This window comes from Meleagris gallopavo, chromosome 6 (genome assembly GCF_905368555.1).
Source record: "Meleagris gallopavo chromosome 6, MGAL_WU_HG_1.1, whole genome shotgun sequence".
NCBI classification, from domain to species: domain Eukaryota; kingdom Metazoa; phylum Chordata; class Aves; order Galliformes; family Phasianidae; genus Meleagris; species Meleagris gallopavo.
In genome coordinates, this window is record NC_139409.1 from 29,166,057 (window position 1) to 29,192,809 (window position 26,753).

The following is a 26,753-nucleotide window of genomic DNA, read 5'->3' on the forward strand; positions in this document are numbered from 1 at the left end:
ATTTAAATCTTCTTAAACAGTTCACTGAGATTGTCTGCCCTTGATATTTAAAAGATTTTTCCAGTGTCTGAACTACCGCTTTCATGCTGTTATGTCTTCATATCCTACCCACACTGGAAATGCAGGACAGGTTTTTTTTCTTCTTGCAGCAAGCACTTATATATTCATGTTCTGTGAATCAAATAGGGTTTTTTTGTTTGTTTGTTTTTTACTTAGGTTACACTTTTTAGAATAGTTTTCTTTACTGTTTTTCTCTCAGATTGGTCTGAGTCCTTTTTGGAGTGCAACACCTGTTGCCAGAATCCATACTTCAGTACAGACCTACTAATATGTAATATGTTGTGCGTCATTTTGCCTTTGAACATTCTTAGTCATGGGCTCACTGAAGTCACCAGAAAAATCAAATGGCTTAACATTTATTTTCCAATAGAAAACAATTCATTGAAGCGCTGTATGACCTGGTAACAGCTTTTTATTTATTCTGAATTCTGCTTTCCTCTGGCCAACAAGTAAAAGTAATACTTTCCTAGTATTAAAAATAACTTTGAGGAAATCAGAACAGAAGAAAATCATAAAATACGGATCAACAACTGAACTGAAAACAAAGAAAACTACTAAAATGCTTCTTTCAGAAAAAACCTTTTTCAACAGAACAGCGTTAGCCTTGGTCTAAGGTTTTTTTAAATAAATATCTTAACTAATACACATAATGTGACACATATGCAAAATTCATCTGTAAATTTTGAACTGTGTATACTGATTGGGATTTCCTTGGCTTAATAGGTTTCAGAAGGAAAAGTCGTCATTTTTCTTTTCTTAATTAACAGAGACATTACAGGCTCAAAGCCTATCACAATAGGTGCAAAAGCTGCCCTTTTGCCTTCCCTTCAGAATATCAGCATGAAAAAAGGCATTTCCAAAAGCAGAATGTAAGGTTATATCTTCTCCCTCAGCACAGCTTCAGTGCTTTGGATTTGAAGGAAAGTTAAGACAAAGCAAATGCCTCCTGAAGTTTGTCAAGGAAAGGGTTAAAAATAGTGGAATCTTTGTGACTGAGAGGGGCTGAATTATCTTCCTGACACCAGCAGGGGTTGCTGTCACTGGTTTGTGGTTGTCACATTCCTGTTATGCTTGACCTTGGAAAGGCTTGACAACATAATCTGGATTTGATTAAGGGAATTTCATGTTTTTCCTTTGCTAGAGTCACCCCCCACCTCGACAAACATTTAAAAATATTAAGAAGAAAAAAGTTTGGAAAGCAAACATTTTCCCAAAAGAAATTTATAGTTCAAATTTACACCAAGTTCGCACTAACTGGAGCAGTCCGGGTTTCCACTCAGGCTTTGAGCACTCTCTGTAAACCATTAGTCACTTCCCTGGAAGAGGCAGCTTTTTATAGGCAGCAGGATAAAACAGGCACAGATGTGTGTGTAATGTTAGAGTCTTTCACATGTACCTGCCTTTTTTCCACCCTAAATCATAGAAGAGAAAAAAGAATCAAATGATGTGAAGCATCAGACTTCGTTTGGAGGACGGCTATGATTGGCTTAACTAAAAGAGAATGTTTTTGATGCACAAAATCTTACGTTGTGGATTCTTGAGGTTGTGGCAATGTATAGCATGGAGATGGAAGTTCTTTTAATTTTTAACCAGTTGTTCTTTTCTCCCTACAGGACTGTGATCATGCCAGCTGCCAATGAGTTTGATCCAGAGATTGTCCTGGTATCAGCAGGATTCGATGCCGTGGAAGGCCATGACCCTCCACTGGGCGGCTATAAAGTCACGGCTAAATGTAGGTATAATCTCAGGATGCACTTTTCTCAGTTGATATTTGTTCTGAATAGAATCTTTACTTGAAGTCCAGGTTTCATCCGTATGTCTATTCTATGAGATGACAGAGGTGCAGCAGAGGGCAAGGATTCTGTTCATCTGTACTCAGCAATACTGTGGCACTGCAGGACCTCACCCAGCTCACGGATGAGATAGAAATGAACATGTTAGCATTTCTGGCTTGCTTCTTTCTGTTCCTTTTGGCGTTTCTGTCTCGACTTTTTAAAGTATTACTTTTCTGGCATTCACATAACATTTTAGAGGTTTCATGCTTTTCAATAGGCCCCATTTTCCAAATACTTGAGTAAGTTATTTCTTTTTAAATGTATATTGGAGATTTTAAGCATTGGAGGCCTAGATCCAATCTCATATTGCTGTTTTGTTATTGTAATCTCTTCAGCTTGATGGCACTAATCCTGAATTACATCAGTGCTCATGAAGGCCAAATTTTTCTAAAAGACTGCTCTGTTGGGTCTCAATATTTGGATGTCCATTTCATACCTCAAAGAAGTGTGTTCAAGACAGTTTTAATACAGATCTATCTGACATGTCTTATACATAGCACTCCAAAGTCACAAGCTTTACTGAATACTGTGGCCAAAATGATCTGAACCTGAGACACTGAGCATGGCTGGATAATGTAATAATGCTTCTACAGTAATGTACAGTATGACATTGCTATGCGGAGATCAGCTCCCATAAAGCAATCAAAATGGTTTCCAATTCAGTACTGTGAATAATTTTCTTCACCATATCTCAAGACATACCATATTAACATTTAATTAGTTATTAACTATTGATCCCTGTTGCTAATCAAAAATGCTGTGTGGAAAGTCTGGAGCAAAAAGAACTAATGTCATTTAGCATGCTACACAAATGGACTTCAGAACAGAGGGGTTTTGTCCTTCTGACCTCTCCCTTTTGATATAAGCACATTGAATGAAGTTGGTATCTACTTCAGGAGAACCAGGGAATGGGCACAAACTTCTTTTTGCTTGCATTTAAACTGTGCAACATAGAGGTTTTTCTGAATGTCATGCACAACAAGTAGGTGAAGAGTGAAGCTGTCTATTCGTAGTGATATGCTGTGGAAAGTGAGTATGTGCATAGAGCTGTGCAAGATCCTCCTGCACATAACCACTTAAGGTGCTAGATTACAGCTGGGTTGGAACAGGAATGCCCCTTTGACTGCAAGTAAGATGTACAGAGATTTTGAACAGTTTTTAATCTTAATTCAGTGTCTCCATTCAAGAGGAAAGAAACATAGTATATTTGAGTAGTATGCACTTTTGAGCACCACTTATCTGTGTATTACAATTTTTAGTAAAATGCATGTAAAAAAAAAGTTGAGATTTACCCACTTTAAAAAAAAAAAAATTCTGAACTATAATTCATCAGAAGCGCAATTTCATGAGCACTGGATAGTTATTTGGACTTAGCCCCTGAGAAGGCATGTTAAGTATACTTTAAGTATCCATGATGCTCCATCAGGATACTCTGGTGTACATTATTCCTGCAGATAGTATGTTCTCACATAAGTTTCAACAACTTTCATATAAATCGCAATAACGTTTGTATTTTCCTTAGCATATACTGAATTTCACATGACAAAGTGTTGAACGTTTGAATTAATGCTAATTTCAATTCATTCATGAGCTATCACCACACCGTTTTAGAAACTTAGTCACAATACATCTTTAATATGCTGCACATCCATAAGTTACGCGTGTGTCTGTAAGTAGAAAAAGGTGATTTACAGTAGGTGACTCTTGTTTAAATTAAGGGAATCGCCAAGAGAGATTCAGATGATGATCATATACCTGAGAGATGAATAAAGCCTTTTGTACAGAGCCAAAGGAATTTATTATTTCCCCAAAACAAAATTCTCTGCATTCCTCCATACCTTTGTAGAACATAACATACTATATGTGGTATGTAGGAAAATGAAGTTTATTTTAGAAAGATCATTTAAATTCCAAAGAAACTTCCATATTAAAAGCTACAAATAGGTTTTCATGCAATTTTTAAAATATTTCTTTGTAAGAATTAAAAATTATGCAGAAGCAAGTAAATGTAAAGATTCATCTGAAAATATTTCTTTGTAAATCATAGAATCCTTAGAGGTGGAAGGGACCTCTGAGGGCCATCTAGACCAACTCCAGCATTCAGTTATTCAATCTTCAGCATTTTCCATGCACTTTATACCTTGTATTTCCTGATTCCTGATGACCCAATACAAATTTCACACATGAAAAATAGGGAGATATTGACATCAAATTTACTAACTTTGTTAAAGACAGGTAGAGAGACACTGGATTTGTGATAAAAATTATGTTCTGTCTTTAGTAACAGCTAAAAAATTAAAAAGTATTTACCAATCAGCATTTCCAAGTAATAAAATAAAAGCCAGATGATGAAAATAACAGATGAGATCAACTACAGCCTTAGAGTAACTGTATAGCAGGCCACTGCATAAAGAAAAATTGGTCTACTTATCTATGCAGTTTAAAATGTGTACACTATAAACTGTTTTAAACTAATATTTTAATTTTTTTCCTGTAGTTATGTATGATCTGATTTACTGAGCAGCTACCATTTCTGACTATTAAATACATCAGCAACAAATGTGCATTTTTGCAGCTGATTTTAATGAATGGATCTGATGGACAAGACAAGATTTCTCACAGTGTGATGACCTTCAGCTCCTCTAGTAGACAATAGCATGGAAAAAATCCAACTAAGATCAATGATAATAGCAGAGCTAGAAGATAACTCACTTAATTTATCTCCAGTCTCATTAAGTAATTAAATCACTAAAGGTTTTTTCCACTGGGGAAAAAAAAGTGTTTAAAAGAGATCAGAATTGGGGGTTGAATCTTTCCTTCCTTTCTGCACTTTTTAAGTTACTTTCCACAAGTAAATATTTTTTTCCAGCTGCCTTTGCAATCCTTCTTCGTTGATTTTTCTGAGGAAAAAGGTTCTCACTAAACTAATTTAAATAACATTTACCTGTCTGCTGCAATATGGAAGTGAGAATAAGCATAAACTAAAGTACTTATTTCAACCCTAACTTTGAGGATTTCACAGATGCATTTTCTTTTGGTTACTTCTTTTTATCCCTTATCCATTTCAAAGGCAGCATTACACATACACAACTTGAAACATATACTTGATCTATGTGCATAAATGTAGTGATGGATTTTATAATCTGTTAAGAAAAACATGGGCTTCAAAGACTTAAGCTGTGGCATAGTATGTAACTTTCTGGTGCTAGGAAGCTTTTAAACCTTTGGTATCAGCTACATTTCTAATATCTCAGTAAGGGGAAAAAAAAAACCTAGCTCTATAAACAATACCTTTTATTAGACCACTTAGATGAGCTGGAAATTGTATATTTCTGAATGAAAAATCCCTTTGCCCAGAATAAGGTCTTCCCCAAAAAGGGGACAGTGTCCGGAAAGGAGTTTTTTTCCAAACAAACCTTTTTTTTTTTTTTATGATGAAGATATCCTTTGTAACAAACTGCTTATGTCCTTAAGGCTACCGTAACTGCACAAAGTCTAACATGAGGAAGCAAAGCAAAGAAAGCGAGGCATGCACTGGTCCTGCTGACCCAAGGTCTTGGACAGTGATAGGAGCCAACTCCTGCTCAGGAGCTTCTTTAACTTGTGATACGCCTGAATCATGTTGCCAAAGATATTCAAGTCACTTACCTCAGATTTTGCTTTCTGTGACCCTGTCTTATGACTCAAGCTCAACTTAATTAACTGAAACAAAGGGGAAAAGTGTTTTATTGCCAAGTGCACTTTTGGTGCCACAGCTGCCTCCATGTTGCTTGGTTACACTGGTTCCCCAAGCTCCATTGTGCAGATGTGTGCAGCAGCAGAGCTCTCTTCCTCACAGCTCTCATATCCAGAGAAACTATTGATGTCATTGAGATGCGTTTGTTTGGACCAGGGACTATAAATGCGCTTTAATTTCACTGTAAACTATAATCAACTAAGAGGAAACCTTTCCTTAGCTCCTGACTGAGTTAATATTTCTTATTTATTACCAGAATTGAGTTATATTTTTAATAAAATAACAGATATCAGTACAGTATGTTACATACTGTAAAAATATAGCTGCGTAAAGTTCTTTTTTTGTACTTGAATAGTAAAAATTGTGCTGACAATAAAATATAAGGAAAACAAGGGGCAAAGAAATAAAGGGGATAAAGTGGTTTTGTACTTACAGTAGTAAGGAGGTGCCTGAAGAATAAGAATCTGCTCTTTCATTTGTCCTTCTGAGCCTTTGGAGGAAGTATGGAATATAGGAATGATATATTCTGTGTTTTATTTTATAATTACTTCTTACAACCTCTGATAAAATGCACTCATTGTTATGCCATTTGAGTTCTGTGAGGTGTATGGGTCTGAGAAAGAGCTTCCAGGTCAGATCATAAATTTGGAGGTAGTTAGATCCCGTAAGAGTACTGCTTTTAAATTTTGTCCTGCTGACTGTAGAGGTTCTCCCTGTAACATTATCCTGAGGTGAAGTACTTTCTCTTTGTTTTATAAAGCAGCCCTAAGAATAATGTCTGCATTAAAGTCCCTGCTATCACTTTACTGATTAAGTAAATATTCTACCCAATTGCTCATTAAATGGTAACTATTCCATAAAAAGAATAAAGTAAATAGAGAAGTGTCAGGCAAAACTTAAGGATTTTTCAGGATTCTTATGTTTGTTAAGAGCTATAATGATTTACTGGAGTTTTCCTGTTGTTTTACTCTTAGTCCAAAGATGTTATTTGACACCAGAGTGCAAAATAAGATCAGCAATTAGCACTAGGAAAAGATACTGCTGCAGGCATTCATGGTGTAAATCATACCTGCCTAGTATTATGCCAAATTCGCGATACAAGGTTGATGCAGTGTCTAGAATATAACTGACTGAGCTGATTTGTAACTTACAAAGACTTTATTTAAGTAAAATACAATAACTCCCTTAATTTATCAAAAGCTACATAATGCTGCTATACACTTTGGTCAAGTGGGACCAATTCAAAAAAACACTAAAGCTATGAACAAATTTCCCTCCTCATGAGCCCCTCATCAGGCAGAGCATAGAGGACTTCACTGTTAGCATAATGCAATCCATCTGATCAGTCACAGAAGTGGAAACAATGTTTTAAACATCAAATTATTTCTAAGGTGTACATCACCTTTAGTCATGGAACTTAATGCATTAAAAGAGTTCCTGACAGAATACAAGTCTTCTGTTGAGTACTATCCTCTTATGGCATGAGCTTGTGCTTCTCAGAATACAAGTAGGAGCAATCAGGTTAAATTTGAGTGTCTGTCCTTTTGGTTTCTGCTTTGCCTTTCACATTTCTGTTCAGCTTCCCAAAGGGAAGGAGTAATGATTTTTGATAGTGAGGTCTCAATGTGGCATACAACTCTGTAAAAGTGACCTAGCATCTGGTGACAGGCAGTTCAGAAGTAATGTGTTCGGTTATAATAATGAGGTAATTGATCTCTGTAATAAATGATCTAGCAATGTGCATTGTCATCACTGGAATACTTTAAATGAGACTTATAAATAGACTCCTTACAATGTCCTTAAAAATAGGTATGCTGTGGCACACTCAGACATTAGAAGCTTGACTTTGCAAAATTTCTGTTTAATGACAAGTGTTTTCTTGAGTCTTCTCTATTGTCCCACTGTGCATTGGAATTCTGTTCAGCTTCTCATTATGTTTGGTGTGCAGTGCATATGTTAGAAATAAACTAAAAGAAAGGGCTAAAACTGCACATCCCAAATTCAAACATAGAAATGATCTGGGTCTAAAGTATTTAAGATATATTTCAGAAAAAAGTTTCCTGTATACAAACCTCACTATTTCGAAAACATCCTATGTAGCTATACTGAGTATCTCTATGCTGCAAACAGTATGAATATAAATGGTGATTCTATATGGTAAATGTATATTGAAATTTTCCCTGAAACACTTAATTTCTAAATCAGTCCCCATATAATTTTGTAACTATTTACTGCACTTCATGTTGGACTCAGAATTGTGAGTTATTTAGGATAGGGTAAATGTTAACGTCTTTGGGGAGGAACTGCATGCTTTCTGATGTTGAACCTCTAGTATAAAAGGTTTCCCTGACACTTGGCTCTCTGAAAATGAGTCCCGACTGAGACAACTGCGGCTAATGTGTATATATATGTTAAAGGAGGGATGGGAAAAAAAAAGTCCATGCAAATTGACAACTGACTAAATAGAATAGTGGTTTTGATTTGGTAGCTGTTTAAACACAATTCAAGTCCCTAAAGATAGGATTGCAGACTTTTATGATGCCATCTCATTTTTTCTCTTCAAAAGCAAGAAACTGTTAGAACATGAAGCTATGATCCTGAAAAGGCTGGCACTAAATGCTTCGAAGTGCTGATCACTGCTGTAGAAAAGTGGGGTCACATGCCTCTTTTCCTTCTGAATGTCCATTACTTATCTCCCATAAGCACAGGGACTTGTCAGATGTCTCCCATCAACCTAACAGAAAACTTTATCAGCCCAATAAATGAACGGCTTTCTGTGGGGTTATTAAAGTGGATTGGCTTATGGAGGGAACAATGTAAGCCAGAACTAGTGGAAGGGGATCAAGGACAGTAGAGGAAGGAAAAGATAAGGTATGATACCTTTTGCAGCAGAAAGCAGTTAAATTAACTCAGTTGCCTCAGCTGTCTTCTCAAATGAATTCTTCTGGGTTCAGATATTTGATTGGTTAACATAATTTGGTTATCTTGGCAGTACTGGAGATAAGATAGTTATCCAGCAGGATAGATTTTGAGTTGTTGACTCAGCTAAAAGCTTTAAAGGTGGATATAGGGAAGTGATCAGTCATAACGTTTTCCATAGAGGAATCTGATTCATATCAGAAAATTTCCTTGTACGTTGCAATAGTCACTAAAATGTATAATATGTTCATAATTGTTTTCACTAGATTTTGGGGGAGAAGAAGGAAAGCAGTTTGTATTGTTTTGTTTTTTTTCCTCTTACTCCCTAGTATTGATTTCACATGGCTTAGGTATTGTCATTGTGTTGCTCAGCCTCACAAATCAGATTGAGTACAAATAAAGGAGTAAATGCAGCACAAAGTTTGATCTTGTACTGCAAATTTCAATAAATTCTCTGCTGGTGAGCTCAAGATTACGTATGTTATTGAAATTTATACTACATTTACAAGGGCAAAAACTTAGAAAATTCTAAGAATTATGCTCTGTGAGGATTAAAAATCTTTTAGTTCCTGTGGAAATTTAGGAGATGACGATTCACTGTATAAATTTAGCGTCCTCTCTAGAACACAGAATAGTAAATCACAGTGGTGAATATATAAGAGGGTAAGATTTATTTTTTTTCTGTTTATATAAGGGATTGGAGAAATATAGAAAAAGAAACAAAAATGCTGAATTGACAATACTAAGACTGAGGAATCTATCACATGTGGTCAACTAAGCATGTATCAATGATTTGAAACTATGAATTTCAACCAAAGAAACAGAATTGGATCAGTGCACGTCACCTCATTTGGAGAAGCCAGAGAAATCCTGGGCTTCAAACTTCAGGCCAATCATCTTCAAAGCATGTCTTCAAGATTCTTTTGTTATTGCCCAGTGTTTTCAATCGTTATCTGTTAATTAGTAAGCCTTTCAGAAAGGAACTACCTAAGAAAGAACTGAGAACAAATTAAAAACATTAACGAATCAATGCTGACGGCCTGCTCTTTCACTTAGCCTTTCCTTCTGTAAACCAGCCAGAAGATATTTCCATTTTCCCTTCCCACTCTGCCCCACAAATAGAAGATGTGCCTGCTGGATAGCCAATCATCTTCAAAGCATGTCTTCAAGATTCTTTTGTTATTGCCCAGTGTTTTCAATCGTTATCTGTTAATTAGTAAGCCTTTCAGAAAGGAACTACCTAAGAAAGAACTGAGAACAAATTAAAAACATTAACGAATCAATGCTGACGGCCTGCTCTTTCACTTAGCCTTTCCTTCTGTAAACCAGCCAGAAGATATTTCCATTTTCCATTCCCACTCTGCCCCACAAATAGAAGATGTGCCTGCTGGATAGTTAACTAAGTGGTGCAAGTGAAAAACCACCTGTATACTATGTTCCAGATGTACAGTGCTGATACATCTGCAGAATGCATCAGGTGCCAGTTCCTTGATTTAGGGCAGTTTCTAAGGACAGGGAAGAGGATAGATAGCAGTGGGACAAAAAAACGTCTACAGAACCATTGAGAATTATTTTCGCTTTTCAGCCACCTTCCCTTATCTCTTCACCTACCTCTCATTATTTTTTTTCTTTCATGCTACAGTAGTGCATGGAAGAATGTATGGCTAAAGGCAATAGCTGATGTGAGGGGTACAATAGAAGTAAACTTGTTACATTTTCTCTCAATTTTGAAACTTAAACAGATGAAATCTTTTTTTTTTTAATTGAAACCAACAGGCTGTCATTTCATAGAAGAAACAGGAGGTAAAAGTTTTTTTTTCTTTTATTTTTTGCTTAAGCAGTATTTAACTTCTTACGTTACAATTTAAAAACAACAAATTAAATATAAGATTTTAGGATTATTTTGAAACTAATGGAGGTTGACTCAGTGCTCAGCAACTTGCATGTGCTTTTTGCAGGATTGGGTCCTGAGAGAAATTATTGAAAGACATCTCCAAATGTGGATTTCTCCATAACAAAGTGTCTGATCTTTTATAGCATCGTTGCATTGGGAATTAGGCTTGTCTTTGGGAATTTGTAAATCCTTTAGTAGAAGAGCATGATTTATGTCTTAGAATTTAACTATTCTCTGTAATAAATAGAAATGTGCCACAAGTATTTACTTGGTTGCGCCATGGGAAAATTTTTAACATATTGTTCACAGCTTCAGAATGCTATAAAAGAAGACGTAATTTGTAGACTGGACTATACTTTGTAATTTCTAACCAATATATTTGATTAATATCTTCCAAAAGAGACACTAGCCAAAATGTTTACATCTCATTAGGCAGAGAAGGGAGCACACACAATTTTGATTATGAGCTTGGATGTTTCATTTCTTTGGGTTTCACATCCCTACTACTTAAGGCAGACTGTAACTTTAAGATGTTATCTCTTGCCTGCACAAATAAACAGCCAGTTATGCTTTTTATGGTGGGTAGTTCTCAAACCAACAGGGGATTAGAAGATATTAGCTGGAGTTTGTGGTTCCCTGCTGAACTATCATGAGGTCCATGGATTCCTGTCCTGAATATTTCACAGAGCAAACACCTCTTATCTGGGGTGATATTCTCACACTGGCCTCTTGGCCATGGACTTCAAAAGGTAATTACAGGGAGAGCTAGAGAGGCAATAACCCTTAATACAACAGTCTATCCTGATAGGGACAGACAGGGTAAAGGTAAGGCGTCTCTGAAATTTGCTCTTGTGTGTTTAGCCCCATGGGGTGATAGGGGGCCATCTGTTTTTTAGGCTGCAAACTCATCTTTTTCACGCTGTCCCAGTATCAAGTACACTTCAGGTCTAACTAACATCAGCACCAGCAAATCTTCACTGATTTGAAGAGATTTTTGTGGTATTTTTAGCTTTGATCCCCAACCTTAGTTGATGTTGTGTTTTTGTTTTTAATCAAGTAAATGCATAAAATTAAAAAGTGAAGGTCAAGATACTATTCACTTGAAGGAAACAAATATGATTAAGAAGGATCATTATTTGTGGCTAAGGGGAAATGAAAGCTTGACTATGTGATTAAACTTGAAACATCAACTTGGTGGCCGTAGTTTTAATAAGTTACATACTATGCAGCAGCTCAGAGGGTGCTTACGCCTTAACAAATTACCCAAATAGATTATCAGTGCTACCAATCATTAAAATGCTATTCAGATATTTTTGACCTGGGCCACTCCCTTAATGCACTTCATATTTTTCAGTTATTTCCTGCCAATCATTTCTTTATCAATAGAACATCGATACCCATTGCAGTCTCATGATTCTAATAACTTAACCCAAACACTTAATACTATGAAATCTGCAATCATATGCTGCAAGTTGCTAACACCGGTGCATTAAAAAAATGCAAATTTTGACCATTCCATCAGCCTGATTGAAATTTACTAAAATAGTAAATATCCCTTGTACTGTAAGCACTAACATAGTAGAAAAGCACATGTTAAAATATCTTCAAATGCAAATTAAAATCAGAAGTCCATCATTTAAATCATTTAGATACTTCTTGAAGCTTTTTAGAATTATCTTGGAAAGAAAAAATAATTCTGTTGTAAAATCCATTTGAAATGCATTTAGTAGTAATTTATTTCCTTAAGAATCTTTTTTTTTTTCCCTATCGTTGAGTATTATTAAATATACAATAAAATGGCCCAACGGACTTATCTCTGACCTGCTTTTTTCAGTTTGGGAGAGAAGACTAAAAATAATTATGCATCCAGAACAACAAAATATTGCTAGTTAATCAAAATGCACCTACTTCCAAGTTTCTGTTTATGGTAGTAAACAGAATCATTAGTTAAATATTTCTGTTTCCTTTGATCCACATCTTCATCCCTTTTCATTAAAAACCAATCTGTAATGGAGAAGCTTGTAAACGAAATACTGGTTCTTTAGCTACATAACAACCAAGATTTTTTTCAGTATCTCACAATGCATCTATTCAAGAGCAGTTTAGTTGTGAGAGCCACTTTCTAAATCTGCTTTGTGCCTAGTTGAGATAGATGAACGTTCTTAAGACAACAACCAAAGAAAGCAAAACACATGTAATAATAAAATATATAATTCAGATAAACTCCTGGGTTTTAAAAAATGCTAAGTTCAGAATTATTTTTCTATGTGATTGTTTACGTTGGAGGTGAATTCCAAGGTGTTTGGCTGTATGAAAAGGTAAATGTTTACATGTATTTCTCTGTAATTTGTGTTTTCATCTCTGATTGCAATTTAAGCATATTGTGTAGATTCATCTACATCTTTTTCCTGCTATTAAACAGTGGTTGAGTTTTGCACAGCTTACAATTTATCTGTTGAATACTTTTAGTTTGTGAAATGCTCAATTTTAAAATTAAATAGCAATACTTTACTAGTATATTTTAAATAGGAATTTTTTTTAACGTATTATCAAAACTAAGAAAGCCTTGGAAAAATGAGTGTGAATATCTTTTGTTTCACTCGGGTTTTTTTTTTGTTTGGTTGGTTTGGTTTGGTTTTTTTTATAAAAGGAAAAAAACTTGTAACAAAGAAAATCCAATTGCTATTTTATCTATTTTATTTCTATTGAAAAGGCCAATATCTTCAGTGTCCCTATATTCAGCTGAAAGTTATAGTTCACTCCAGGTAAGAAATCATTTTTTATAGTTCTTATAGGAGCTGTATTAGAGGAACAGCTTTACCTTGAAATCACATTTGAACATGTACTCTGTGTACCAGGAATTTCAAGAATTTTTTAAATCAGCTTGTAGAACAGTAGCATCTCTATATCTTTCAAAGCATCTTAGCCCCACAGAAGTAGAACTGTAAATTGAATAAAGTGCTGTTTAAACTGATTTTCATTCAGCCAAACAGTTGCTCAAGTAACCTCCTCAAACCTTCATCAAGCCCTGGGAAAAAGAGTAAGAAAAATTTATTGATCAAGTGATAAGATGTTATTTCAAAACTTGTAATTTAATTAGCAGGTACACCACATCAAAGGAGTTATCATAAAAACTGTGATGTTTATATGAACTTGTGAAAAAAACTTGTTTTTCTAGTGGTGTCAACTGCATTGTAACTTTGTAGAAAACACATGAAGACTGTGTATATGTACTGACCTATATAATTATTTCTTTTTGACCTTTTTTGGGTGTACATATTCCCACACACAGTGCACACTTCTAGGAATTTCCCAGCATACCTTTGGAGGAAAAACACTGAGGTCACAAAAGTTGAACAGAATTACTAAGCCTAGATGTTGAAGGGATGTGGAAAAAAAGTAGTAAATCCGAAATGGTTACATCCATGATGAAATTTAGTCTTTCCATTTCCTTGAGGATTGTTGTCTTTTTTTTCCAAATCATGTTACAAATTTGAAAATTATGTAGACTAGCACTGTTTTTCATAATGGCTTAGGCTGCTGATGGAGAATTAAGATGATTACTTTAAAAACACTTAAGGGGGGTCTCAGCAGTTTTAATAGCTGGAGTGAAACAAAACACCAAACAGGATGTCTTTGTCCCCTTTGAACTTAAAGCATCACATGAACATGAAGCTACTGCAGTCCCCCATTAGTTATGTGGCGCTGGACTCCCAGTGGCACTTAATGAAGATAAGTTTTTACATAGTGCTTTTAAAAAAGAATGGGGAATTAAATCTGCCTGATCAAATTTGGCACTTTATCTTAGACATAATAAAGTTGAGAATGGGAAAAAAAAAAAAAAAGAGGAGAGGAAATTTTAGAACATAAAAAGTTTCCTGATTGCAATCTTCCTGTCATGGTTAAAAAGGGAAGGAAGAATAAAAAAAATGCTGCTTATTTTCTCCCTTGTTAGAAAGTTTTCAAAACTTAATGTAATTTTTTCATTACGCTCAATGAAAATTTTATAATTGATTTCAGTGAAACTCAGTATCTTTTACCAAGGGTACTTGTAACATAATTGTTTTTCTTATATAACCATATATATATAACAGTGTACATACACATCTGAAATTGTTACATCTAAGCCCAGTATTTTTAATAGCATTGTCTTGGTTTAGCTGACGACTGATTATTATAATTTTTAGAGACTGTAAAACAGATCTCAAATATTATATCTTGAGAAAACTGTTTTTTTTTTTCTTCAATATCTAGCCATCCTTCTTGTCATCTTCACTCAGCAACTAAATTTAATCCATTGGATAGTACTGTCCTTCCTCTATACCTATCTGTATTTATTTTAATAAAACTGTAGGGAAAGGCACAGTGCATCTAGGAAATACATTGGTTTACTTTGAATGTTTCCTTAATTTTAAGAAAACTGATGCCAAACTAGCTGGCTCTGCTTTGGAGGAGTGTATGCCATCAGAAAGGTTCATAGGCCTCTTCTATTACAGCAAGAATGTTCCTTACTCTTTATTTCATTGACATTTTGTCATTATATTAGTGAACTATACGTTCTGTTAATTTCTGATCAGTAAATCATATCACTTACTATGCTTTCAGAGATTAATACGTACAATTTCCCTCCCAGAACATATCTCTAAAGATTTAATTTTCATTTACTTCATTTTATGCCTCTGAAGTAATTATTTATCTTTCAAATATCTCATTTTTGGGGTGTTAGAGATATTTATGGTGGCACTGTTTAAAGATAAGTCAACTCCTAATCTGAAATAAAGGGCTTGAAAGCAGCAAGTTCATTCCTGATGATACAAGGAGGTCATTTTCTTGTATTTAAGCCTGGGAAATCCCGAATGTAGGGATGGCAAGACTGACTGTCAGACTTCCTAGCTGGAGTCGTTCTTTTGACCAAGTGGTTTAACTTCTAAAGCACTTGGACAAATGGCCAAATTCTTCTTCTTTCTTTTTTTTTTTTCTTTTTTTTCTTTTTTTTCTTCCTAAGATATCTAAAAACCACCCTGGAAAACACATACCATTTTGCATCTTTTTATCATGTTATTAGCAGAGAAGTACCGGTATACTCAAGGGAAAAGGACAGTGGAATAAAAACACATGAGGAGAGAGTGAGCTAAGTACAGAGCAGTGTTTAAAAGACCTGATGATTTATACCTTAGCCAAAGCAAGGTGCAAAGTGGGTTGATAGGGTAACAAACGTTTAGTGTCAGAAGGAGGACTGTAGTTTGAGGAATTATTACTAGCAGTAATGGAACACATTAGGCATAGAAATGCTCTATCTGCATATACATAATTTAAAAGTTTATGAAGCTGGATATATTCTAAAATGTATTCATAGATGAATAGGCTTTCAAGCTAAAATGATTATTGCTATGCTAATGACTTCTTCCATGTTATGAGTAGAACAACCAGAATTTCTGGATCATTTCTATGATTTCTGAACAAAAATATCCATTATGGCTTGAGATATGAATGATTATTGTAAATATATTTTCATAGTATTACTATATTTAACACGTTAAATAATTTTCTAGTGATTATGTAATTAATACATAAATATAATAATGTACACAAATATTACATTATTATATTAATGTATAGTTGTTCAAATAAAAAAAATGAAAGCAGAGCTTTGAAAACTACAAAATCTCTAGCAAGAGTAATTTTTAGTTAGGTATTAATAGAGGAACCAATGAACACAAAGCACACTGTATTCATAGTACCTTTTGTACATGAAAATGAGTTTTACTTGTCTTGATGTAAACAGTCTTTCAGAATCATAAATAAAAACAAAGTTTAGCTTTCTGAACACTGTAAAATTTACTAGTCTAATTTGTCCATGACAATCAATGCAGTGTTTAGTTCTAAAGATCCATTCAGCTTCACTGAAAATTGTTGCAACAGACCTTCCTGGGGAGCTTCTCTTCTCCCCATTGTACAGTCGTTACCCTGGAGGAGTTGCAGAGGCAAGGCAGCTAACCTATCCTTGGCTAAAATTAAGAGTACAAAGGCCCTGATGAATGTTGAAGGAAAAGGACTTTTGAAGCAGTACTTGCTTCAAATGGAGTGAAGTTAATGAGTTAAGTATGAAATTAGATGAAATCATAATCAAGCATTCTGTTAAAATAAGCTGAGTTACTAAAATTGGTACTAAAATTCGATAAAGATAGGATAAACTGCAGGATCCTCTGTTTTCAGTCAAAATTCAACGTATGTTCTTAATAGCAGATTTTAAGAGAGATGTTGTGAAACTAAGACACTCAGAAGTGTCTTACTGTGAGCTAACCGGTACACTTCTTTGAAAAAACTGTTTTTACATAAATCCAGGGTGTCTTTGCTTCTAGTCTGTTACCCTGCACAAATCCATGAGCGAAATGCTGTACTAAAAGTACTTTCTCCTCACGCGCAGTTCAGCCATTTCAATTAATAGTTTCAATTAATAGTAAGTAGTATTGTAGGAGTGTTGTTTTGAGTCAAGTAGATAAAGGATAGTGACGGTAAAGGAAGAAATAGTGTGAAGATGTCCCCAGCAAATCCTCAGTATGTATCTGTTAACTTTCCTGCAACATCTCAGACAGACTCCAGCTCCCTTGTCAACCCTTGCTTCTCCAACCCCCTCAGCTATCATAAATGCCCATCACACATTCTACACACACACATGCTATGTATGTATTTGGGCTGGCAGTAAAGAATTATGCTTTTTCTGTTCTGTTTCAGACATCTGGACACTTTCAGGCCTTGATCTTTCTAGAAGATCAATTTTCTACATTCAATATTTTTCCAAACTAGGGTGCAATTGACACTGGTCTCAGCAGCATGTGATACCAGTATGTTTAGCTCACTCTAGTGTGCAACAATTTGCAGAGAATGGAAGAACCTAAGAAGGAGAAAATGTATAGAGTCAGTTGTGATGTTCTGTTGTTGCTTCAACAGTTTAGTCTTTGAGTTGAAAGGCAGAGAAAAACAGGAAAAAGCTGGCCACAGGATAAATAAATATGGAACTGGCTTATATTCATTACAAGACATTGGACAAAAAATGAGAAATGACAACTATCAGCTTTCATGCACTGCATTGGAAAATGTCATTGTTGTGTAATATAACCAAAATGACCACAAATACCACTGCACATGCTCAGCAAGGAAGAGAAGGTCCAACAAGCACTAGCAGAATTAAGCTGTTTCATGTGGGAACCATATTTTTTTCAGTATACGTATTGTTTTCATTCAAAAATCTCAGTTTAGTGAATCCTCTTTGCATTTTATACTCTTTTATTTTTTAGAAAAATTCCAATAAACTGATTTTTGCTACTGAACGTGTCCAAAATTAGAAAGCAGCACTGAGAGACTTAGTGGAAGGAGAAAAGGAAGGTCAACACAGAAGAGAAAGGTTAGATGAATAAAAGTATGTCAGAGCAAAGCTTCACATGAAAGATTATTGAGAATAAAGCTTTTTTTAAAAAAAAAAACATAAAAAATATATATAAATCAAGAACACAAGAGCCCTATTTTATGTTTTTGGTTTTTTTTTTTTGTGCTGTTTAATTTCTTTATATCTTCTTTGCCATTGTTAAAAAAGCAGCCAGGACTTCAAAGGCAAGCTGCATATGTTCTAAATCAGGACTTCAGTCCTGATGTATTACGGCACAAAAATTAAAACTAAATAAATGTGCTGTCTAAACTCCCATATTTCTCAAAAAATTGCTTTTAAGGATTTAAAAATTTAGAATTATTGCTTGATCTTACTTTACCAACTATAATGCTTTCAGCAGAATAAATGACAAAATATTGTATTAAAAAGAAAAGAAAAAAAATATTTTCATCTGGATATAGTGAACACCTATATTTGGCTGTCTTCCAGTTTTGTCAGATGCAAGGGGGAAAAGAAACTTTGCAGTCATTTATTTGATAGTGAATATGAATTGCATAAATTTTCAGCTTATCCACTGTTTTCTGGAATACTCCTTGACAGTCAGGGTAAATCGATAAAAACAAAGTATGTCTGCATTGGAAAGAATAGTCTTCCTGTTTTATCTCATAGGGATGATTGAAGACTGAATAGATTCTCTTGAAAAAAAAAAAAAAACTGCCAATTTTTCACTTTTCTCTTTTCAAATTATGAACTTTGTAACAGGTCAAGTTAGAATTCCACTTTATTTTACTGCTGTTTGACCTGATCCTTTTGTTTTCTCTCTGTAATGGCATGTCTGACTCCAAAAGTGTCTGGCCAGATTAGACCAGTTAAATCTGCTTTCAAAATATTGCAGGACTGGGGCCTTTGTGGTATCCCTTTTCCTCTGGCATTTGCTTTTACAATGGCCATTTGATGTTCTTCTGCCAAGTCATTTTGATTTGTATTCACTCATTTGTTTTATCAGGTTGCAAAAGGGGCCAGTGGCTCAGGTAAATACAAATGCAATGCTGTTCTTTTTAGTGAGCTTTTTTTCTTTTAAAACTCATTCATTCCTGTTTCTTTTTATTTTCAATTAAGACATAATCACAGACTTTGATTTATGTTCTCAATGAATGGCAGTCCTTTACAAAGATTCCTGGGTATTAGTGTGATCAAGAGATCTGATTGTCTATTGCTTTCATTTTATATTAACTATTCCTACTCAGTTGTATATAAAAGTTCAATTTCACATTAAGATAGCAGGTACTTTAATCAGTTCTAATAATGCGTATTGACCATATTTGCATATAATAAAAGAGCAGGTTGAACTTCCTAGTGAATTTAAGACATTCTGGGCCTTTTTGAAAGGCCTTAGCACCATCCTAAATGTAACCATCTAAACTTGGTGCCTGAATTGATAGCGCAGATTCCTCAGATATCTGTGGAGCCCCTAGAAGTAGACTCAGAGTACCAGAGCTCTCCAAAAATGGACAGCAAAAAAACGCTTCTCAGCCTAAGGGAGATTTGAAGAATATTTCAGGGTCATTTGCAGGTCTTCGGATATTTGCTATATGCTAAAGTTGCCTCTCCTACAACTGGACTTCAGAGTTTGCCAACTTATTTGGAGTTGGTTGCCTTGAGATTTTCATAGTTTTTATATAGGTAACACTTTTTCATTTTTGTAAATTCTATAATAAAGACTTTGCAATTTTTAATCTGGCAAAGGGATTTGTCATTGCTTAGATGTATAGATGTCACCAAAAACAGTTACAGAAATGGTGTGTGCTCTGTGCATTGAAGTTACTGAGATATGACCTGAATTTTTGTTGATAGAAAAAGAAAACGTGAATTATTTGGATAATTGGTGAAGGAGGAAGTAGAATTTACATTTATGTTGCCTATATTTTCTTTTCTGCCTTTTGGAGAAGTTCTTAGAACTTTTCATTTGCAGCAATCCTTTGATGAGTGGAAAGGGAATACTCTTAGGCAGGCAAAGTGTCATTACCTTTTTGTATTATATTCTCTGATGACCAATGAACTGCTAAAACTTCTCTATTCTATTTTCCTCATTTAATTCTTAATCAAGTTATCAGCAGCATGTGAAATCTGGACCCACTGAAAGAGGCTCTTTCCAGAGCAGGTTTACCAGTTTGGCACAAAGCTTCATCCAGCTGCTGGATGAACGAGTTACTCAATTTATGCTCAGCTGAAATTGTTCACACACTTTTTCTTTGCCACAGTAAATCTAGAAATTGCATATAAAAACGGTAAAGGAACATTATTTGGGTTGTAAGGTCAATTGCTCAAGTGAGATTTATGATTGCTTGCACAACAGACCCCTTTTGCATATGCTGTAAGATAGGTTTGTTAATTAAGTGAACATCTACTATTCTAGACCTCATTATGAGGGCCAGATTCAGATTGTAATACAAAATCAGCAACAAGCGTTCACTAACTTCAAAGTTTCTGTCTAATTCTAAAAAACAAATAAGCAAGAAAGACCCCAAAACAGCAGAAAACAAACAAAGCAAGCAACAAAAAAAGAGGAAATAAATGTTCCTCTACTTTTCTTGTGTATATCATTTTTCTGTTTGTTTCTTCTAGAAAAACAACAACATAGCAAGCTTAAACAACAGAAGCACTACTCTGAAAGGGAATTTATGCAAAAAATAGCACTGTCAAGCTCTAGATTTGTGTTTATTTAAAAATTTCTTTGTTTTTCTGTTTGTCCAAGATGTAAAATCAACTATTGAGACAATTCTTTATCAGTGGTGCAGTGCAAATTGCATCAAGAACAACAACAAAAAACCACTGCTGGAAATTCAGACAGTGCTCATATAATAGTCCTAAAAAACAGTTAATAGACACAGAGAAATAAATTTCTCCAGACTGTTTCTAGACAGGTGAGGATAGAGGAAGACCCACAATAGCATATGCAAGAAATAAAATCATCCTGGTCTTAAAGAATCGCAGGGACTGCTCCTGCCTGCTTCATGGGCAACTGAAACAGGACAGAATAAAAAATAGAACAAATTTTTGACATACTTCTCTGTCTGTCACCACACACCTGCTCACTCACAACTTTTCAGCCCCACTATGTGTATGTTTGGCTTTTTACTTCTTGAGTAAGACAATGTGTAGCTCACATGTGGAGTTGTATGCATTTTAATGCTAAAGAAATGTGTTTTGTCAATAACCACTGCCATTAGAACTCATCTTAGATTTGGAAATAAGTTCTTTCCTTCTGTACCTGCAAGCACTTTTCCTCTGCTATGTTTTCTATTTGTAGCTAAGAACTAAGTCCTTGTAAGTGTTACTATAAATGTACAACTTTTACAGCTTGAATTTACAATGTGTATGAAGGAAGGAAAACAAAAGCCTTTTGGGCTGTTTTTGAGCTGTTCCAGGCTGGGTTAGGTGTATGCTGGCACTGAGACAGTCACACACCACCTGGGAAAGCGCAAAACCTACACTTTTCCTTGCCAGTAAGGACTCATATAGACGAGGGCTGCTCTGAAAGTAATGTCCCCTATTTTATTATAGTGGCCTGCAATGTCAGTGGCAGATGTGGTGGTATGGCAGTAGATGTTGAACCTTCCACGAGTATTCTGTGACATTTTGTTGCCATGCAACAGATGGCAACAGAGGGGCAGTCTGACAGAATGGTATCTGATGTGGAAGAGCATATGAAGCAAAGGTGTGGAAGTGAATTCCTCCATGTGGAAAAAATGGCACCCACTGACATTCTTCAACAGTTGCTGAATGTGGATGTGAGCACAGTGAGGTGATAGGTGGTATGTTTCAGCAGTGGTGGCAGTGAAATGAAAGACAAGCCATGTTCTGGACGGCTGTGCACTGCAGTTGCACCACAAAATGAAGAGCGTCACAATCTGCTCATGTGAATTGTCAGATTATGATGGAGGAACTGTATACAGAGGTGAAAATTGGCTTCAATATGTTGGAAACAATAATGGCAACTTTGGAATGTGGCAAAGTTTGCACCAGGTGGGTCCCACAAATGCTCACAGAGGAAAACAAAGAACCCTGCATACATGTCTGTCAAGATCTATTGAACCAATATGAATTTGAAGATGTTGGTTTCCTGGACTACATCATTTCCAATGATGAGATGTGATGTTCACCACTCCAAGTCAGAGTCAAAACAGCAGCCCATGGAGTGGCAACATGTGAATTCCCCATTGAAGAAAAAGTTCAAGACAGTCCTCAGTGGATAAAGTGATGTGCACTGTCTTTTGGGGTAAGAAAGGTGTGATCTTTCTGGATTCCCTGGAACATGACAAACTGCTAACTCTGACCACTATATCACAATGCTTGCTGAGCTGAAGGCTCAAGCTGCCAGAGTTGGGCCAGAGAAGAAGACAGTCTTTTTCTTGCAACATGGTAACATCAGGACTCAAACTAGTTTGAAGATCATGAAGTACCTTGCCAATCTTGTCCTACCACAGCCACTGCATAGTCTGAATATGACACCTTCTGACTTCCTTGTGTTGGTGCTGATGGAAGATGGACTACATGGGCAACATTTTCCAAGCAACAATCTTATCATAGCAGCTGTGAAACAGTGACTCTCTTCCACTGATGCAGCTTTTTACAAGCATGACATGCAAGCATTTGTTCACCATTGGTAAAAACGCTCAGCTAATGGCAGTGACTATATTGAAAAATAGTGTTTTGTAGCTGAGAATTTTCTCTCTCAAGCAGTATTATTGTGCTGTTTGAATTTGTTGTAGTTTCCATGGAAAAAAATAGGAGCGACTTATGTATATAAAAAGGCAGTTTGAGTTGGAGTTTACTCATGATGATCCACTAGAGTAAGTCATAGTAAGGGAGGACATAAATGTAGCTAAAGGTTAGAAGGGGTAACTCTTTGACTCCAAGTGATATCAGGAAACACATGCAATCTCTGTTCAGAGTGATAAAATGAAGAACTCCACACACATATTTACGCTTTAGTGTGTATTTTATTCACAAGTTCTAAACTTATTTTACAATGATTAAAAGAAGATCATGTTTACACATAGTTGGCCAAATTCAGCTCCCAGTTCCTGAGTATAAATTCATTGTAGTCACTGGATTACTTCAAGTTTCTTTTCTGAGACTATGTGACATTATGTCTGAAAAGGCAAACAATGTGATTGCCCCCTGACAGACTAGCTTGTTATCAGATACCTACTTATTTAAATATGTCTTCATCTTATTTGGTTTGGTAGTTATTAGTAGCACTTTTGCCTACAAATACAAGAATGTCTTGTGGAACGCAATTTATTTACAATTCACTGCCATCTGCCTATGTCCAGACCTTGGCTGAGTAGGTAGCTTGCCAGTGAGCAATTCAGAGATCACTGCTGACAAAATCTGAATCATTTCCATGATAATATTAGCTGTGGGACTGCCTCATCTTCCTCTGTGTCCAAAGGATGTAAAAGTATATCTCTGGAGATTAATTCAGAAATCTTCTGCATTCTTTGCAGAAAAAAAGGTGTAAGCTTTCTCTATTCTCTTTTTTCTTTTTTCTTTTTTTTTTTTTTTCTTTTTTAATTTCTGATAATTGCAGATGGTTATAAGAAAATCTAAATCCTTGACCACTTTAATTTTCACATACATTTTTGCTTTTGTGCATCCACTCAGACATCTGGTAATTTCACTTATATGCCTATATTTTCTTTTAGTCACAAAAAAGTACTTGTCTTATTTAATAATAGACTTTTTCACTGACTTAGCAAACACTCTTATCATTTTCTTCCATGTCTCTATTCTGTTTTCTCTCATCTTTCTTTCTCTTACGTAGTTACTATGAATTAATTAATTCACTCTAAATTCACTCTAATTTAATGACCAGCTATATAATTCAGGCTAGAACATTGGAAAGATGCTAGAATTTTGGTTCATGACCATTTATTTAAGGAAATAAAATCAGCAGCTTGGTCAAAACTAAGGATGATTAAAAAGTGCATCCTTCTCTGCTGAATTGCTGACTGTTACCTTGGATGAGAGGAACTCTTCCAATTTTGATTTTGTTGTTGTTGTTGTTGTTGTTGATCTTCTTTACTTACCTGTAGAGAAGCAAACACTTCTGTTGTCAGAAATTTTTAAGTTGCTTTTCTGTGATGTTTGGATAACTTTTCCCAAGCTTTCAGCTGGTGTGGCTTTTCAACTTTGTCAGAAGGAAGAACAAATACAATCTTGATGTTGCAGATTGATATACATTGTTTGCTAAGTTTCTAGTGCCAGTAGGGATCTTCGGGTTCTGACAGCAGATTATTTCACTTGCAGTAGTTAAAACTCTGCAGGGAGAAACGTAGCTATTCTGGTAATTGGGTTTTCTGTGTCTCCATCCAGAAAAGCCAAAATATTGTTTTGCCTTGAAGAAAAAATTTCGTTTTGCTCTAGAAACAGTCTGTTAACACTGAATGATTTTTGCCCTGCTTTGAACTTCCCATTTATAAGAATGACAAAGATGACTTTGATAGTGCAGCTGCAACAACATCTGGAGTCCTCAAATTACCTTGACATAATCTAACTGGGTTTCTGTCAGAGCACTGCATAGAAATGTCATTGTTTGTCTTGATGTCACTGTTGTTCAATGGAGATAAGGTCTGCCAGCTTCCCTTGGTGCTGCTGTCATGCTGTGGTAACAGTAGAGATAGATTCTTCAGAATCAGGTCATTCCTGAGTGATTCTACAAAAATCCAGAAGCGAATACTTCCTGACTGCTTAGTTGTCTGAAGGCACTCTTCCCTTATGGTTTGTGAGGATGTACCTGCATGCTTATTTCATTGTTTGGAAGTTTCTTGAAGAAACAGTATACAAACACTGAGGGAAGAATTCCATGAGAGTTTCTGGAACATTGTTTCTCAAGCAGTAATTTGTAGGTCACTGCTTGTCTGCAGAAGCTCACAGAAAGGCTTTTTCTGAGAAGTGCATTTCATAAGACTGGAAGGACTGGGATTCTAAGAAAGGATTCTATTCTCACACATGTATGTAGCAGGAAAGTTTTCTGGGAAACTAGGATATCACTCCTATTTCTATAAATATTGCTCCAGAATGCATGTTCAATTGTACATGAAGCCAGCTTGTTCACCCAGCATATGAATTTGGCTCTAAGATTTACTATATATATATTTATTTTTTTTTTTAAAGGAACATCTTCACTCATGCTTTAAAAATGTTTCATATCTGTGATGAGTATGAGTCACATACTTCATTCTGAGAAGCAGCAAATAAAAATATTCTCTAAATATTTTCACCTCCTGTGCATCAAAATGTCCTGCCTCCACTTGAGGCCCATGTAATTCTGTGCCATGTTTTTTGTTTTTGTTTATGTTTTGTGCTCCTAGTAGATTATGGCTTATAGCTGTTGTAAGTCTGCTATCTTATAACATGTGAGATCAGGTTCTGACATAACTTTTCCATTTAGGAAGGAGGCTATATGGAGCCATATATGTCATCCAAATATTAGCTATGCTTTTTTTTTTACTCTATGGTGTTTTACCTGCCATTTCAAAGCATCTGTGTGTCCTTCTATTAGTATGAAAAGGAACAAAGGATCTGTTGTAAATGGGTTGAAGTTACATCCTTTATTCTTACATGTCTTTGTAATAGAATGGCATAATAGAAAGTTGTTCTATTTATTTTGTTTGGAAATTGCAATTAATCAGAAGGCTGTAAGGAGTCAGACCTCAAACCTAGTTTCAATACTATTTCCTCTAGTGAGTTTTACACATTACCTTTTCAATAAGTGGTGACAGGCATCGCATTTCTTGGTGATTATAGCATATGTCAGGTGGGGTTAACGGGCACAGGGCCAGAGGGAAAGTAACTACTCAAGGTGTACAGTAATCCCTTAGAAATGATCTGCCTTATTTCCTCCTGATATTATAAAATTATGTTTATTAAACAATGTGATCCAAATCCTGAGAGGCACTAGACCTCTGATACTAGTATTGAGTTCACTAGGAGATTTGATACCGAACCGGTCAGGAAATCAAGTCTATTTATGTACAAGAACTCATCCTTGATATACTTACTGTACCAATATCCCTCATCTTGGAATGATGAATGATCCACATCTGGAGGCCAGATCTTTAGATAATGGTATATGCTGATTAATGCTGGCTAAGCAACTAACCTTTAATTTAATGTGCTGTGTTGATGTGATAGGATCAGTAAATGAGTCCAAATGAAGTGATAGCCTTAATTTGTAGACTCAGAGAAACTGTGTATGTTGGAAAGACATCTTAATCCATGCTGCTTTTCTTGGCAGAATTTTTAGACCATCTTCAGATAATGGCAGTCAGCTCACAGCTTCTGAGTGATGGACTTTAAACAAGATCCTTTGTGTAAGTCTCTTGGATATGAATTCAAAATTAATTGAGTTGATTTTTCATCAGTTAAAAAAATAGAAAGCTAGATATTCTCATCTGATTGTTTTCAGTCATAACTTTGCGTCCACATTTCAGCTATATTCATTTATAACAGCAGAAATATTGCCCCATATATTTTTAAAACATAGCATTGATTTATAGGCAGTAGTATTATAATAATCTTCCCCAAAACTTAATCAAACATACTGGTCTAATTGGATAGGCAATAGTAGTATCTGATTTTCATTCCATTGTGGATTAGAAACAAATTCCTCATTCTTCAAATTATTTATGTTTCGATCATATGTCATGTTTTCAAGCCAATTTCTTACTGAGTCTAGACTCAGGTTTGGAGATATAATCATCAGTAATTTCAGTAAAATCAGTAACATCAGATACAGATATTGTATATCAGAAAGATGGACAACTTGATCAGATTTGGAAGAAATTGTCATGATATCAGTGCTACCACTTACACTATCAGCTTAACAGATTTCACAGTATGGGGGATAGATTT

At 35.3% G+C, this 26,753-nt stretch overlaps 1 protein-coding gene across 2 annotated transcripts in view; it reads left to right on the forward strand.

Moving 5' to 3' along the window:
• Positions 1-26,753, forward strand: part of HDAC9 (histone deacetylase 9) — a 465,688-nt gene that overhangs the window by 407,299 nt on the left and 31,636 nt on the right. For both annotated transcript variants that reach the window (XM_019616457.3, XM_031553921.2), the window contains one exon: positions 1,674-1,792. In XM_019616457.3, the coding sequence (XP_019472002.2) occupies positions 1,674-1,792 (119 nt within the window). The remainder of the gene's footprint in view (positions 1-1,673; positions 1,793-26,753) is intronic.